The sequence below is a fragment of the Pristis pectinata genome, chromosome 23, assembly GCF_009764475.1.
Source record: "Pristis pectinata isolate sPriPec2 chromosome 23, sPriPec2.1.pri, whole genome shotgun sequence".
NCBI lineage: Eukaryota > Metazoa > Chordata > Chondrichthyes > Rhinopristiformes > Pristidae > Pristis > Pristis pectinata.
In genome coordinates this window covers 13,572,436-13,590,183 of record NC_067427.1, presented here as the reverse complement: position 1 = coordinate 13,590,183, position 17,748 = coordinate 13,572,436, and the positions used below count along the sequence as shown (strand labels likewise).

General features: G+C 46.3%; 1 protein-coding gene across 2 annotated transcripts in view; it reads left to right on the top strand.

Moving 5' to 3' along the window:
- Nucleotides 1-1,020: 1,020 nt before the first annotated feature.
- The window catches only part of cercam (cerebral endothelial cell adhesion molecule), a 72,065-nt gene continuing 55,337 nt past the window's right edge, over nucleotides 1,021-17,748 (top strand). The window contains exons 1-3 of one of the 2 annotated variants that reach the window (XM_052037257.1): nucleotides 1,021-2,132; nucleotides 4,930-5,040; nucleotides 15,795-15,912. In XM_052037257.1, coding sequence (XP_051893217.1) covers nucleotides 1,606-2,132; nucleotides 4,930-5,040; nucleotides 15,795-15,912 — 756 coding nt within the window. In that variant the 5' untranslated portion in view covers nucleotides 1,021-1,605. The remainder of the gene's footprint in view (nucleotides 2,133-4,929; nucleotides 5,041-15,794; nucleotides 15,913-17,748) is intronic. The other variant, XM_052037255.1, reaches the window with a different exon arrangement.

Here is a 17,748-nt window from a genome sequence, read left to right as displayed (position 1 = left end):
ACCTCTTTCCAGGGACGAACCCCCACAGATTAAAGCTGCCATTTCTGTTCTATGTTGAATTCAACTCCATCAGTGGAGCTGCTGGGAGCCTTGTGAATTTCCTGTCAATCTGGCCCCCACATGTACTTGAAGATTAAAGAATAAGGATAAACAGACGGCATTTATTTTACAGCAAAGCTTTTGAATTAACTCAGTCTTGGCAGCCACTGAGATTTTGTTTTCCTTTCATACAACTGTATTTCTTCAAACATTATTAAGATAGGTCCGAGCTGAGTGCTTCTTGCCAACATCTTCCCTTTGTTCTGAATTACTGGCAAATATAGGCCAACAGCTCAATTGTTTATCAGAAACACCTAACCTCCTCCAAAGACGCACGCCAAGCCTATCCAGTCCAGGGACACCTTTCCAGCAACTGCTGACTTGACCTTTCCTGGAGAAAGAAAAATACATAACTCTACATCACCTTTCGCAACCTCAGATGTTCTAAAGCACTTTACAGCCAATTAAATGCTTTGCATAGACATCCTTTTAATGCAGGAGCCAGTGTGCACTGGGGGTAAAGTTGGTCAGGAATAGTGTTGGAGAAGCTATCACACTCAGTTGAGAGGGCAGGAGGTCCCTTGGATTGGTGTTGAGAAGCTGCCGCACTCTCCTCACTGCCGCAAGGGAGCCTCAGTCAGGGCTCCTTGGGTGGGACTTGAACTCACAACGCTCAAAGGTAGGAATGCAACCACCGAGCCACAGTTGTCATTTCTCCATCTCTTTCTCCTTCCTCTCATCGCCCTCCCTCGGCTGAGTTCTAGTGTCTGCCAGCCCTTTACACACAGAGCTAATGCCCTGGTCAGTTACACACTCCCATCGGGCAGAAGCCCTTGCCAGCCCTCACCTTCAGAGTTCTCAACATGTAGTTGTCAACTAGTCTAATTCAAGCTCATGTTACACGTTACTTGGTACTGATTCACAGAATACAAGTGGGCCTTTTAATTCCTTCAGTGTGTTGAAAACTGCTGTAACATTTATTGCAATTTTCTGGGCATTCAGAACAAGTTACGATTCTTAATCTTTAAGTTACAAAAATGATTCTTTGCATGGGCTGGCTGAGATCTGACTCCACTGGACGAAAGCTCTCTGGCTGAATAACCATTCAAGCAGGTGTGAGACTGGACAATGAGCACAAGTGGGCTATTCGACTGTGCAGACCATCACTGCCAAAACAGATCCAACATTTCCAGCAGGACTCTCAGGATGAGACTCCAGACTAATCACATTTCTGTCCCCGACCTCAAAAAAGAACAGATAGTTTGTTGCATTTTCTGCGGGCGAGAATCCAAACCCCCAATGCATTATTTTTTCACCCTGCACTTCAAACACCAATGGACCTCGTCGCATTGCAGTTTATGGAAGCTTCCCGTGCACCGTTCGGTTGTCGCGTTTCCCACGTTATAGCACAGTTGATTGTCTGGAAAGCATTTTAGAAAGGCGCTATTGAAAGGAAAGTTTCTGAAACCCGAGGTTCCACCCGGGCCTCTTCCTGTCTGAAGCACAGTCGGTTCCATGCAGATTCACCACATTTTGACTCAGAGGAACAGATTTTAATTTAAAGTCATGTTTTCTTCAACTAAACTGAAAAGAATTATAACATTTCTCTTCCTCCATTGGGGAGACTTTCTGAACTACAGTGTTAACTTGCTCTCTTTTTACTTCACAAGAATGTCCTTTCTCCCTCGAGTCATGCTCTCCAGTTTCCCCTTCTCCTCCACCCCGGCTCCGCCTCAGCGCGAACTTGTAAAGTCTCCAGCAGCTCCATGTGTCTCCACCCCCACCCCGCTTGCTGACGCGTCCCGTCTCGTCCCGCTCCCGGGGAGACGGGCTGCACCAGAGAGCAAGGGGAGTGCTCGAAGGATGGCGGCGGCGAGGGCGATGGCCGTGTGCGCGGCGCTGCTCCTGACCGTCCTATCCCGACCCCTCGCAACTGCCGCCTACTTCTCGGAGGAGCGGCAGCCCAGCGAATCGCCGCTGCAGAGCCCCACCGTGCTGATCGCCATCATCGCCAGGAACTCGGCCCACACCCTGCCCTACTACCTGGGGGCTCTGGAGAGACTGGACTACCCGAAGGACAGGATCTCCATCTGGTGAGTGGGGCTGGGGTCAGGGTCCCAACTATCCCGTGGAAGCCCAGAGGCTCAGGCGACGAGATTCCCCTCACCCCAACCCAACCTCTTGTACCTTGTACTACTTTGTCTGCAAGGGTTTGGAAACCCCCCCTCTCCATTCAACTCTGTGGACGTTCAAGGCAAAACCCTTTATGTGAGGGACAGGAATTGTCTTCGTACAACGCCCTATTCGACTGCAGAAGCCATCATCATCTAGTGAGGAGCCAACGTTTCCTCACGCAAATCGCCAGCCCTGATTGGTCCGCTCTGCCCACCCCAACAGCAAGTGAAGCATCCTCATTGGTTAACGCCCACGGCGCTGTTGTTGTTGGGGGGCGGACATCCCAAGACACCTCACAGCCCCAATGAGAAGTGTTGCCTCGGTATTGTTGTTGAAACGTGGCAACGCAGAACTGGGGCACAGCAAGATCCCAGCAGCGTCCAGGTGATCTGTTTGTCATGGTGTTGGTTGAGGAGCTGATGTTGGCCCCAGACACCCGGAGATCTTGTTCAGTCTAGTGCCATGGGTTTGGTTGCTTCCAGCTGAGAGGGTCTAATGGGTTTCAATTTATTGTTTCATCTGAAAAACGCGAATTCCAACAATTTCACTGAGATCAGACTCGTAACTTTCGTGTGTCTCAGAGAAGACTTCCACTTTCCCTCCGAATCTCATGGTTTTCGATGGCACGGTAACCTTGGAGTGTCTTGTAGGGAGCCCTCTGGTTCCAAAGAGTAGGACACAGTCCAGATCAAAGATGACAGTGTCTGTTGTCGATTGTGGACTCACCATCCAGGGTTGAGTGTGAGGAATCATCAGTTGGGTAAAATGCTGTCTTTGGATGGGGTGGATCTGCTGCTGATCGTACAGAATGAAGGGGAATGAGCTAATCAGGGCACACCTCCCACACAACCTGCCAAGTCCAGCCTCGTACCGAGAAGTGACAGATAACATGTCAGTTGTGCAGGTGTAGAGTTTGTATACATTGTGCATATGGAACTCCTAACAGGAATGCTCCAGCGGCTTGGATTAAGGAGCATTGGCTGGACCACTGAATGTTCCAGCCACAGACTTGAGTTACATCTTTATTCCTCTAAATCTGTGGCTTCAGTAAACTGCTGATTCTCTGTTGGTTTCCAGTGCGGGATCTGCCAAGGGTAGGTTTACACTGTCCCAATGCTACTTAATGCAGTCTAAATCCTGACTGTTCACCAGTCTGGCCTGCAAGTCTGGGTGATGAATATTATGGGATGATCTTAGGGGTCCAATTCTGTCACGGAGATTCCCATTTTCAAAAACATTAAAACCTTTCACACCTTGCAGAGCTAAGGTTTTGCGCCTCATTCCTATAGCTCCTCACATTAATCACTTTGTTTTTTAAAATTCATTTTTAAGGTTTATTGCCCAGTCTCAGTTACCTTGAAATGAGGGAGGCGTGTCAGAGAGTTGTGTCCCTAAGTGATTAGAGGCAGTCTAGGGCTTGCTCAGATACTTCAACAACAACTTCTATTTATATAGCACCTTTAATGTAGTGTACTGCCCCAAGGAGTTTCACAGGAACAATTATAAATCAAAATTTGACACTAAACTACAAGAGGTGACAGGAGGACAAGTGAAACTGTAGGTTTTAGGTGCCATGGAATCATAGAGACACAGCACAGAAACAGGCCCTTCAGCCACTGAGTCTGCACTGACCATCAACCACCCTTTTATATTAGTCCCATTTTACTCTCCCCACGTTCTCATCAACTTTCCCCAGGTTCTACCACTCTACACACTAGGGACAGTTTACAATTAAACTACCAGCCCGCACGTCTTTGGGATGTGGGAGGAAACCAGAGCACCTGGAGGAAACCCACGTGGTCACAGGGAGAACATGCAAACTCCACACACACACACACACACACACACACACACACACACACACACACACACACACACACACACACACACACACACACACACACACACACACACACACACACACACACACACACACACACACACACACACACACACACACCACCATAGGTCAGGATTGAACCCAGGTCCCTGGCAATGTGAGGCAGCAGCTCTACCAACCGTGTCAGTGTGATATGCTTAAAGAGCGTTTTTAAGTAGAGAAGGAGTGGTAGAGGGATGGAGACATTTAAGGTGGGAATTGTTGAGTTTAAGCCTCAGGCAGGGATTCTCCGTGCCTGGGTGTCTTTGGAGAGAGAGCATGTGGTGTCCATTGGTTCTCTGGAGGCTTTCCAGGACCGGTGGGCACCACAGGGGCTGGAGTACATCCTAGACAAGGATGGTCATGTTTTAATCTGAATTAGAATTTTCTGTATATTTTGACGGAAATGTAAATATGTAAATGAACCTTTCTTTGAAGAAAAAGTCAGTTGAAGGTACAGCTAACAATGGTGAAGAGATTAAACTCATGAGGCCAGAAAAATCTTGGAGGATGTCGTACGGCAGTTAAGCGCCAAGTGTTGGAGTGGGATGCAGCTGGTGAAACAGACTGGGAAAGGACAGAAGATTCCTTTCCTTAAAGGATATTTATTCAAGTGGTATATGTTTACAGATAGAGTCATACAGCATGGAAACAGGCCCTTCGGCCCAACTTGTCCATGCTGACTGTGTTGCCCAGTGAACTAGTCCCATCTGCCCGCGTTTTTATTGTTATAAGAGTTATATTGTAACTTTTGAGATTCGTGGCTGTTAATCTGGCCCTGCCCCACAGCCGGCTGTGTACGCTGTCACTCTCATATCTAATGTCTGTTTCTTTAGGGCAGCAACTGATCATAACATAGACAACACAACTGCCATCCTGAGAGAGTGGCTGACCAGCGTCCAGAGGTTTTACCACTACGTAGAGTGGCGGCCAATGGATGAGCCAAGGTATGTATCTGCACCTGTAGTACACCCTGTTTCCGTACACTGGCTGTTGGTGACAGTTTTTTGGGTCCAAGCTGCTGAGATCCAGCCCAACATAGTCCCCCTGCCACAACCCTAGATTATCAATCCTTGGGACAGGATTCCCTGGCGTGCCTCCTTGAGCTCTCCTCAGCAGGGATTAGAGAAGGATTGATTGAAGTTTGTTGCTTGTGGTGAATTGTATCAAAATTACAGGGTGGGATAAGCTTCTAGTCGGATGTTGCAGTGAGCAGCTAGTGTTTTGTATTCTTTTCTCTTGCCTGAGCTCACAATAGGTTAAAGAAAACTGGAGCCTGTATTTATTTAGCACCATTCACAGCCCCAGGACATCCTACAGCACTTCATAGTGAATCGATAGCAGCCAAATCACACACAGCAAGGTCCCACACAAACAGCACTGAGATTACTGGTTAAGATCATTAGCAAGCTCACAGTGGCAGCTCATCAGCAGGGAATGCAACGGCCACTCCCTGCAGCCTGGTTGGGAGTCGGTTCAAACTGGGCTGCTGTCTGACAGGCGGGGTGGGAGGGGGGGACAAAGTGGGAGGGAGGCACTTACTGGGTAGAAATGGAGGGATTTTGCTCCTCTAGACCCCACACAAATGACTGTAAACAACCTGAGCAGCCTGCAGCAGCTCCTTCAAGGATCTTTGGTCACTTGATGCCTGGCACCAATGAGCAGGATGTGTGTGGAATTCTTCCTGCCGGATTGCAGCCCACTTTGATCTGATGTCCAACCAGATTGCATGGAGCAGCTGTTGGATTCTCTGCTGAAGACCCATTGACTCTTGATGTTGTGTTTTGACGCCCAGTACGTTTAAGTCCATTATTAATGTTCTTGTCTGATTTGGGGAGCAGTTTTCTTTATCCATTTTCCAGCATTGACAGGAGAGGTGCTGGGTGAAATTTCTATCTCATTCCCCTGACTCTTCCCAAACCCTAATTTTCCCCAGGCACAGCCAGGTCTGTAAAGTACCATTATACATCTGGGTAGCTTGGTATCGTAAATGAACATGAAAAACAATTCACACACCCACCATTCCATGATCCAGTAATGCTGAAGCTGCAGCTCTGCATACTATCCCTGCAGGAATGTGGACTGTGGCTGTGCTGTGGGAGTGAGGTTAGATTCGGCACTGTGAAGGTTCAGGCAATGATTTGAACCATCACACTGTTGAAGCCTGGCGTTTCCAATCTCGAACAAGAGCTGCGAGCACCCCTGGAGGAGCAGATAGAAGGTTTGCACATCTGCAAATGATATTACTGCTGCTGGCAGGTTTTGTGTATTACTCTTTTGCAGGACGTTGAGTTTGTAATGCAAACCATCTGTTTTTGAATGAGGTTCTCTGGAAAAGGGTAGCTCGAGGCCATCTTTTCTGTTTCTTCCCTGAAAGAATTCTTTCCTGTCTGCTTGCCCCCATCATCCATGAGTTTGATCCTTCCTGTGATCAGGAGCTAGATGTTGGAAGGATTTACCTTGCCGTGAGAGTTAGAGTGGAATAACAGAATGAGGTATGTTGTGGTGACTTTGACTGTTTCGTGCTCGGCCACCCTATTGCAAAGTCAAGTTTATTGTCGTATGCATAAGAACGTGTATGCACAGGTGCAATGAAAAACTCACTCGCAGCAGCATCACAGGCACATAGCATCATAAGCAGCATTCACAAGTAAAACATAAACATAAATTAAACAGAATTTTTACAAGAAAGGATACAATTAGAACAAAAAAACAATGTCCGTTTCAGTGCAAAGTGACCAAAGTGGTGATAGTGTTGCTAAACTGTAGTAATTAGGGCTTTGCAATAGAATAGAAGTGCTGGAAATGCTTAGCAGGTCAGGCAGCATCTGTAGAAAGAGAAACTGACCTGAAAAGTTCACTTTGTTTATCTTTCCACAGATGCTGCCTGACTTGCTGAGTGCTTTTATCATTTTTCTCCTTATCTGTAATGGAATGTAAACTAGATGGGTTCCACAGTACACACTCAATCCAACCCAGCAGATTTCCAGAGGGTTAAGGAAGAAGTATATCCAGGCATTTTTAACTGTGATTGTTTCTCCAGTGATAAATTTGCTTTATTGTGGCAATGTTGACCTTAAACTTGAACATTCTGGGCTTCAAACCATTGGTGGGGATGCTGTGAGCTCTGGAATTCCCACCCACAGCCTCTCCAATTCTTTCCCCCGTCTCTCCTCAAACCCTAACTCTTCGCCCAAACTATGTTTCTACTGGTCCTATTATCTCGTTGTGTGGCTTGATGTTTTAATGTTGTTTGCTGACAGCCCCGTGAAGCACTTGGGACACTTACTAGGTTAAGTAGGCTGTACAACTGCAGTTTGCTGTTTTGGTGTATCACTTCAACCATCCATTATACAACTGTCATCGGCAATAAATTACGTTGCAAGTCAATAGTGATTGTCTTTCAAAACAGTGATTGGATGCTCATGAAATTTGAATTAAGGGTGTTTGTTGATGGTAAGTATTGGCTGGGATGCTGGAGAGAACATCTTGTTTCTTTTCCAAACAGAATCATAGAATTTGAGAGTTAGGACATAGATTTAATTGCTTGACCAAAGGGTGCCCCTTCTGTCAGTGCAGGACTCCCTCTACAGTGTCACCTGAATTACAACCAATTTGGGAGGCGACAGTACTGTTGAGGGTCTTTGTGAGGAAAGGGAGGTTGGAGATAGGATGTAGTTTACAGGAAGAGAGACATGCGATGGGGGCATGAGGGCTTCAAGGTTTATTTAATGCAGAGGGCTAAATACAGCAGATTGGAAAGAGAGGTGTTGTCAACCAGATAGTGTTGGTTTAATGGAGACACAAGAGACTGCAGATCTTGGAATCTGGAGCAAAAAAAATGGCTGGAGGAACTCAGCAGGTCAGGCAGCATCTGTGGAAGGAAATGGACAGTCAACGTTTTGGATCAAGACTCTTCATCTGGACTGGCAGCATCTGAGCTTCAATTTAAATGCACAGCACACTGATTTTTCTAAAATTTATAACCAATAAAAGGCAGAAAAAAGTAAGGTAAGATTGATTCCACCAGAGTGTCCTTGATGGGTTACTGACTGTTACAGTTTTGCTTTAGATGGGTTTTCCTTCCTGCTCCTGAAACAGTTGGATCATGCTGGTGGTGGATAGTTGGGGGGGGGGGTGGGCAGTGGGCTGGGGCGGGGGGGTGGGGGAGGTGAAGTGCAGTACACTCCACAGCTCTGGTATCTTGCCTTTGTTGATTGCGCAGAGTAGTGCTTCTCTGATAGTGTTGACAGCACCTGGTTCCCATAGGTGATGTCAGCAACCCAGAGACAAATGAAGAAATAAATATAAAAAGTCTTTGTTGTTATTATATAGCACCAGAAGAAATGTGCTACCAAGTAACCAGGACTGTAATCTGATTAAAGCCCTCATCCTAGAGCTCACTGTACTTGGTTTGGGGCCAGTGGACCCATAAGGTCTGACAGTCTGAAGAGGAAACCTGAAAACATGACAAGGACTTGATCTTAGAATGAAGGTAATTGGCAAAACTGGAGGGAATAGTTTTCTGTGTGGTTGTGGTGTGGAATGAGCCTCCAGGGAGGGTGGTGGAGGCAGACTCATTCATGGTCTTCAAATGGGAACCAGGTAAGTACCTGAAAGAGAAAAAAATATGGCAGGGCTATGGAGAGAGGGTGGGGAAGTTGGTTGTTCTTCTGGATTGCTCTTCTATAGAGCTGGCATTGTCTCAGTGGGTTGAATGGCAGTCTCCTACGTAGTATAGCCTTTCTGTGAATCTGTGGTAGGGCCAGACAACCAAAAGAAATATACACACACACCCCTTGATGTACTGGTGTGATGAAATCATCTGTATGGTATGCAGAACAATTTTTCACTGTCCCCAGTACATGTGGCAAAAATAAACCAATTTACCAACTTACATACACACATCTCTCTCTCTCTCTCTCACACACACACACACACACACACACACACACACACGTACGTCCTGGCTGAGGCCATGTGACTAAAGCTGCTCCACCTAACTGAGTTCTAGTTTAACATATCAGAATAGTAATCCTGAGATTTTAGGATAATCTTAAATAACCTGGGGGTCTTTTCAGTTCTGCTGCAGATTGTTTCTTGTAGGTGAGAGAATGCTCGTAGAGTTTGCTAATCCTTCTGGGCAGTTCCTGAACAGATACTGTCTGGGATGTTTTTAATGGTTTATTATGGACACAGCACACATTCCAGCAATGTGTTCCTAGCTCTCCAATATTCTAAATTCTAAAGATTGAGGTTAAGGAGGAGAATAAACATTCATGAACAAAGGGTTTTGAGGCTATGGAATGTTCTGCCAGTGTTACAGACTGAAGCAGAGACCATGGCAAAACTTAACCACAGTTTAAGAGGGTTCCTAAGGGAACAAGGAATGAAATTGTATAGGAACAGAGCTCTCAAGACTAAGATTATTACTCATTTAGGAGATAAACACTGAAATGCACTGAAGTTTTCACAATGTAATATCAATGTAGATTGATTTAAAAGATACAACAATGTTCAGCTGTCATGTTTGCATTCTTGGAAAGACCATTACCTTTACCTTGGCTGTATATGATCTAATGGATGTATCAGGTTTCCCTGTTTAATTTCACAGTTTATCTCCAGTTTCTCCTGTGTAACCTTGTGCTTATTGAGAGTTAGTCTGCATTACCTCATACCCCCTCACGGATTGCCCTGTGGCACCTCAGATTAGTTCTCCAGCTGTCCCTATTGCTTGCTCTAACCTCACACTTGCTCCAGCTCCCATGTGCTATCCCAAGTGGGTCTTGAATTAAACCTCATTTCATGGTCCCCCTGCATTTATCAGTTCCCCTTCCTATTTAGCTCTCTCACCAACCATCCCATGTAATCACAGATGTGTTCACTATTTAGCCCATCAAGATGTCAACTAACTGCCTCTACTAGGAACATAGTCATTCCCAGTAGAAAAAGGGAAAACACTCCTGGGATTAGTCCTCTCCATTTTTTCCCCCAGCTGCTAAATTCTGTTTGAAAATGTTTACTTTTCCTTGAGAAAATTTCACAGCTGATTGTACTGCCTTTAGCATGAGCAATCAGCTTCACCTTCTACTGGTTGTAATTTAAACACAGTCATCCTGATGATTTACATCCATCCTGTTAACTCCCCGATGTGGTAAAGTCTGGACAAGGCAATGCAGCTTACTGCAGAATTTAAAAGGCATCGTTCATTGCATTACTGCATACAGTCAGGTAGTGGTGCCTGTTACTGTGCGAGTGTTTCACTTTCCCAGCTAGAGTTTGGTCAGTTAGGCAGAGCTGGCATTACGTTGGCTTGGGTGTGGAGAGTTGGGTGGGCTTCGGGGTATTGAATACAGTTGGGAAATTGGCAATGTTTGGTTGCATTTCCAAGAAGGATGCAGATAATTCTGTAGGGAATGTGATTCTTGGGGTATCATGTTAACCAATGTAAAATACCAGTGAGGGAAGTTTTGCAGCAATGCTTGTTTTCCTGTCCTTCACAGGTGGCCTGAGGGAAGTGGAGAACAACACAACCACACTTAAATCAATTATATCACTTGTGCAGTGATAGAGGTAGTGCCCCTTTAATTTATTCTACACAAAAGCCAATTGATCCAACTCGTTCTCAAATTGTGCCAAGCTTCGAGTAACTTATCCCACATACATTAGCCCCCATTGGGACTTCAGTGTCAGTGAAACCTTCATCAGCCCTTCCTGCTGTCCCTTATTCACTGTGTCAGCCTCCCAAACACCACCCATGTAAGTTCTACTCATTCAAATATCGACCAGCCACACTCAATTCATTGTTGACTCCCAATCTGTTTTTACCCCACCCAAAGCTTTCCATTCCCCCGAGAGTCAATACATGAGCAGAATGTTGTGCTGTAAAGTACTTCGCACTGAATGTGAAGGTGTTTGGTTGGCCTGTAGTACCTTCTTTGGGTTGACTGTCACTTTATAGGAAGACTAAATGGCTGGGAGGGGGACATAGAAGTTGAACGTCAAGCTGCCTGCCACAGAAACAGTGAAGAGTTAAAGAGGGATCACCCAGGTTGGAGAACTGTGAAGCCCTTCTTTGACTCCCTGATGCACTGGTTGGAAGCAATTTAGGAGAACATCAAGAGGTTCTTCATCCTCAAAGGAGTTCAGAAAGCAAGACAGAGTCAGAGGGAATTGGGTAAACTCCAGAAAAAATTTTGCTCGAGGTGGGTGAATATGCAGGAGGAACTCTGAGAGTTAAAGAGGACACAAGCCTTGCTCTTTGTCTTAGAGTCCTCCAGGATCATCTTCTGATCCAGGGTCCGCTTCGTGGAACAGGATGAGGTGTGCTCACTTTACAGGAGGAGTTCTGTGATCCACAGCCTTCAGGAAGAGGGTGGTTCAGTCACATCCTCCCAGCCAGACACATTGAGGATCTGTAAATCCTTCTTATGCTGGTCTGTACAACAGCTTCTTGTCCTCCAGCTCAGAGGTTATGGACTACAGCAAGTGGGAGAGTCTGGACCAGCCACTGACCCTGGAGTTCCATCCATTCTCTTGAGATGAATAAAACTCCCAAAGTGATGGCTTACAGGCTGAGTTGTACTTGTCTCTGTGGACTGGGTGAACCCAGGCATGGTGGAAGTGTACAATGTTATGCTTCAAACTGGCAGCATGTCAAATCCATATGGAAGGGCATCCTCATCCTCTTCTACAAACAGAAGGGGGAGAGGGAGGACATTGGAGACCCTTGTCACTGTGGAATGTGGATTACAGGATCCTATGTAAGGTCATTGCCGATTGAGGCAGGTCTCCTGTGAGACAAAACCTGTGCCATACCCAGTTGGAAACTCTCTGACAGCCTTGCCCTGCTTAGGGTACCATTGCCCACATAAGGGACAGGACTGAGGTGGGGGGTGTACACTTGCTCGGTCAGCTTGGACCAGGAGAGTGCCTTTAACAGGATATCACACACATACATGATGGACATGATCCCTAAAGTGGTCTTTGGGAGGGAATCAGGAATTGGATCCAACTGCTCTGTGCAGACATCAGTAGAACAGTCCAAAACAGAAAGCTTCCCATTAAATCTGGAGCTGGGCAAGGTTGCCCTGTCTTGTTTGTGTGTTGTACTGAGTCCTTTGTCAAATTTATCAGGAGCTTCACTGGTATAAAGTAGCGATGATGCCAGGCAGTGGGGGCACTCAGATCAAAGCCTGTAGATGGACAATGTCACCTTCTTCTCCTTGAACCCATGGTTGGTCTGTAGATTAATCTGCATCTGTGACCAGTCTGAGCTGGCCTCGGGGACCAGAATCAGTTGCATTAAGAGTTCTTTGGAAACTGGCCCGACCAGTCCCCTGTTCCCTTCCCTGTCAAGCCTGACTACCTAAAGGTGCTGGGGCATGTGACAAGAATTAGCTGGAGCAGATAGCCATGGTGAAACAGAAATTGGGAAAGTGGGATTGGCGCTCTCTCCTGGGCAGCAGGTGCGAGGTACTCTCCCGGTTGCTGTACTTGGGTCCACCCCTGGGTATCCAGTAGTGGCAGGACACAGTCTGGGATGTTGCTGGCATGGACACTGCCCTATGCAACAGCCTCTCAAACACTGCATGGGTGCATTGTAAGGAGGGAACAGGAGTGGCGTTGAAGCATTGTAGGAGAATGTATTGAATTGATGGCACAGTGAACATAGAGAAAGGCACGCGGATTGTATTTCCTGTGTACATTGTTATTAATAACAATATGTTTTTGAAATAAAGAAAGGGAGTACGACACGGCACCAAGGCCTGATAGGGGGTGTGTCCCGGGGCTGGAGACTGACAGGGGTGTGTCCCGGGTCTGTGACCAAAGGGGAGTGTGGTCCTGTGGGGGGTGTGTCCCAGTGGAGGGGGTAGGGTGGTGTCCCGAGGCTGTGTCCTGGTGGGCAGTGTGTCCCGGTGTACACTCATTCATTCAGTAACATGCGGACCAAGATGATTTAAGATACTGATTTGATTTTCTTGCTCGTGGTTTTTCTATTTCTGATTCCTGGCTCAGTGTTTGATTACTTTCCCAGCTGCTGGGTTTGTCATGGGAGACAGGAAGTGGAGTTGTGTGTGTTTGTAATTGCCTTGTGTTGCCAAGTGTGGATCCCTGACTGGTCACGGGCGGTGCCTCAGCGCACAGCTGGTTCACCCGCTGCTGTTAATCTTTATTCACACTTCTGCTTGTCCCGACACCTGATGATCCCATTCGTGGAATTGGGGCTCCGGATGGGTGGAGGAATGGGAGAGGGGCGTCTCATGGTGAATTGACCATCTGATTAAATAGTTACTACAGGGGACTGAAAAAAATGTTTTGAATGTTAATATTTACACTTGGAATAGAAAACACAAACACTATGGTTTACATTAACGAAATTTTCCAGGACAAAAGCTTTTAGCTGCTAGAAATTTGTGTCTCTACCTTCTGGCCTGTTTGTTCTCACTGCATTGCTGTAGTTCCGACTAATTCTTTCTCTCTGCTGTGTCACTTTTCATCCCTCCATTTGCTGTGTGTCTCTCTTCCTCTCTCTTTCCCGTCCCCTCCATCAATTCTCCTCTACTGTTATCTTTTTTGAGTTCCTTCCCTCCCACCCCCCAACCCCCATTGAGTCTCCCTTTCTGTTCCCCACTCCTCTTCTTAATAACTAAGTGATGAAACTTTGGGTTACAATAAAATCTGATCATCTGCTGTCCCATTGTTCAGAAATCCTGATGGTTTGGCAACTGGTTCACCAGGTGTTGATTTCTGCACTCCCTCCGACACACTGGGTCCCGGTTCCTGCACTCCCTCTGACACACCAGGTCCCCGGTTCCTGCACTCCCTTTGACACACCGAGGCCCCATTTTCCGAGCTCCCCCTAACGCACTGGGACCGTGGTTGCTGCACTCCCTTTAACTCACCAGAGTCTCATTCCCCACTCTCTCCTTAAACTCACCTGGGCCATGCTTCCTTTAACCTTACAAGGTTTGCTCAAAAATATAATATAGTACTGCTTAACATCTTTAAAAAATGATTTAATTGAATGGTGGGATATTAATTGGAGTACCATCCAATAGTCTTGAGCACTTGCCAGTCCAGCACCACCACAGTCTCAAACATGCTGGATTAACAGAGTTATACTGTACTTATTCAAGAGCCAGTGGATACTCAGTTATGGCCTTTGTGTGGACTTGTATTCAATAGATTTTTGGACACTAGGATTAAAAGAATACAGGGATTGGACAGGAATCTGGAAGAGCTAGATCAGCCATAATTTTATTGAATGACAGATTAGTTTCAAACTACCGAATTGGTCAAATGTCAAAAGTAGAACAGTGCTGATGCTGGAAATCGGAAATAAATGTAGAAAACACCAGAAATTCTCAGCACGTCAGGCAGCATCTGTGGAGACAGAGACAGATTTAACAGAAAAACTATGTCAGAATGAAATGTGATTAGGAAGGGGATGTTCAGGTGGTGGTGTTCCCGTGCACCTTTTGCCCTTGTGCTGTTTGGGAAGCACTGCCTACAAAGTCCTGGTGACTTGTTACACTGCATTTTGTAAATGATAACACACTGTGGGCATGGTGTAATAGTGACAGAGGAAAAAAAAATCATGGATGCAGTGCCAATCAAGTGGGCCACTTTGTCCCAGATGGAGCCTTGTTGGACCTGCACTCATCCAGGCAAGTGGAGAATGTTCCATCACTCTCCTAACATGACTTACTGATGGTGGACAGGCCCTGGGATATCTGGTGGTGAGTCTCTTACCACAGGATATCCAGCCCCTGACCTGCTCCTGAGGCCACAATATTTATTTTGCCAGTCCAGTTGAGTTGCTGGTCAATGCTGACCTCAGAATGTCAAGGGTGGGAGCTCAGTGACGGTGATGCTATCGAATGTCAAGTGTAGGGGTCTAGACCCTCTCTTGAAATCATCATTGCTGGCACTTGTGTGAAGTGGCAAGTTATCAGGTGGTCTTGGTTTAGCTGAATATGGGTATGGACTGCTTATTTGTTTGGCTTGTGTGGTTATGAGTTGGAGACAAGATCAGATTGGTATAGTTGAACAAATTGCTAACACCCAGTGTCTAGACTTACAGTCAAGACAATGCCCAGCTCGGATAAGGGTTATTGAAGCTGATCTGGGTGAGATCAAAGTCAGTTTATTGTCATATGCATAAGTACATGTATGTGCAGGTGCAATGAAAAACTTACTTGCAGCAGCATCACAGGCACATAGCATCATATAAACAGCATTCACAAGAAAAACATAAAATAAACATAAATTATACACAATTTTTTACAAGTAAGAGTACAATTAGAAGAAAATAAAACAACATCCATTTTAGTGCAAAGTGGTCATGGTGTTGCTATACTGTAGTGATTAGGGTTGTGCCAGTTGGTTCGAGGGCCAAATGGTTGAAGGGAAGTAGCTGTTCTTGAACCTGGTGGTGTGGGTCTTCAGGCTTCTGTACCTCCCGCCCAATGATAGCTGTAAGAAGATGGCATGGCCCAGATGGCAGGGATCTTTGATGATAGGTGTTGCCTTCTTGAGGCGGTGCCTCATGTGGATACTACCGATGGTGGGGAGGGATGTGCCCATGATGTATTTGGCGATGGGTAGGCTGGGAAATTGGGATTTCCTTGTCAACAATACAGCAAGCTGTACCTGCTCGTTGCTTCTTGCATTTAACACTGCATTTCTTGTCCTGTAGATCCTATCCAAATGAACTAGGCCCCAAACACTGGACGCAAACCAGATTTGAATACATGATGAAGCTGAAGCAAGCTGCACTCAAATCTGCCAGGAAACAATGGGCTGATTACATTCTGGTGAGTTGAGCTGACATCATTTCCTGTGAAGGGGAAGGACTCTGCCTCTCCCCCTCTGTGGGGCAATTGGGGTTTTCTAATGAGTGCATGATCCAATTCATGGTTCTGTGGATCTCCCATTTTGTTACTAAATGTTGAAGCTGTAAGATCCACCATTAGCATAAGACCTTGTCACATCTGAAGATGCTTCACACAATGCATTACTTTTCAAAGAGCAGTGACTCTCTCTTCACATGGTGCAAGATGGCAGCATTTCTGTAAACAGTTGGGCTGGTTGATTTGTTCATTATTCTTGTTGATTGTAGGAGGAACAGGACTAAGCAAAGCCATCGTCCCCTTCACCATCAGAACAGGCAGGCTGGCCCTCAGTGAAACACATGGCTCCCAAGGGTAACGTAGGCATCCTCAGTATCTGGGCTAGATACTCCCCAAAATCTTCTGTGTGGGCTCCCTCTACTCTTGTGGGCCCTACACTCACTATCTGCCCCCTCTCCCAATGCAAGCTCTTTGGGTGCTTCAGATTAGGTCACTCTTGTTAGCAAACCCACACCATGAACTTGGCTTTCCTCTTCTGGTTTTGTTTTTTTTGAGCCGACCATCTCCAGCTTGCCATGTCTTACTCAGGCTGACAATGTCAACATTAGAACTTCTGAGCTCCCAGGTTCTAAGTGCGTAGTAAAATAAAGGCTTGGTGAAGCTGGGGCCAATTGATGCACAACAGACTCTCTCTCACTTCAGACTGTGGTCATGCAAGGCTGCGTCATCACCCCAACACTTCTCTCAGTCTTCACAGTAATGCTGCAGCTCACTTCCTACAAGCTCCCCACTTGAATGAAGCAAAATCTACAGGATAAATGGGAGGCTATTCAACCTTTGCCACCTCCACTCCAGAACCAAGGTCATCCAGCCTCAGTATGCAAGCAACACTTGTGTATGTGAAGATTTGGAGGCCGAGCTCCAAGTGATTGTCAGTCCGTTCACTGAAACATATGTGGGAGTGAACTTTGCACATAACATCCGCAAAACAAGAGTCCTCCATTGCTGTGCGATCTCACCCTCCATCAATAAGGGTCCATGGTGAATCTGAGGAAAACAGGGACCATTTGCCATATTCAGGGGCAACCTCTCTGAAATTTGCAATCACCTCAGTGTGCCAGCACAGCCTTTGGCTATCAAAGGAAAAGAATGTTTGAAGTCCACGGCTTCAGGCGTGGTACAGCACTCCTGGCCTGTCAAGCAGTAGTGATCCTGCCCAATGGTATTCTCTCAAGAGATGAATTGCCCTCAGGAGGCACTTCAAAAGACAGAAGTACCGCCATTGTCTCTGCAAATTTCTCCAAGTCCACTGAGTAGATAAATGAACCAATATCAGTGTCCTCTCTGATGTCATCATCCACAGTAGCGAGGCCCTAATTATACTTGGTTGGCCCCAGTGAGTGGGATGTTTTGTTTGCCTGACATCAAAATCCCAAGACAGACACTCCTAGTTCTGTCACAGTGAGCGATTCCACCAGGTGAATGGTGGAAATGATTCAAAGATGTTCGAAAAGTCTCCTTGAAAAATTGTGGCATCCTCACCAACTCCTGGGAATCCCCAGCCATGACCCCAACTTCCCAGGATGGCACTGAGAACTTGGCCTTGGAGACAGGAGGAAGCGTAAGCCCAGTGTACACAATGGAAGCAGTGCCCCACCAGCCAAGTTACCCACTTCCTGCCTCACCTGTGGGAGGGTCTTCAGTTCCCACAATGGCCTCATCAGCCACCTCAGGACCCGTAGAACTGGAGTGGAAGCAAGTTACCTTCTATCCCGAGACTGTCATCCAAGTTTATAATGG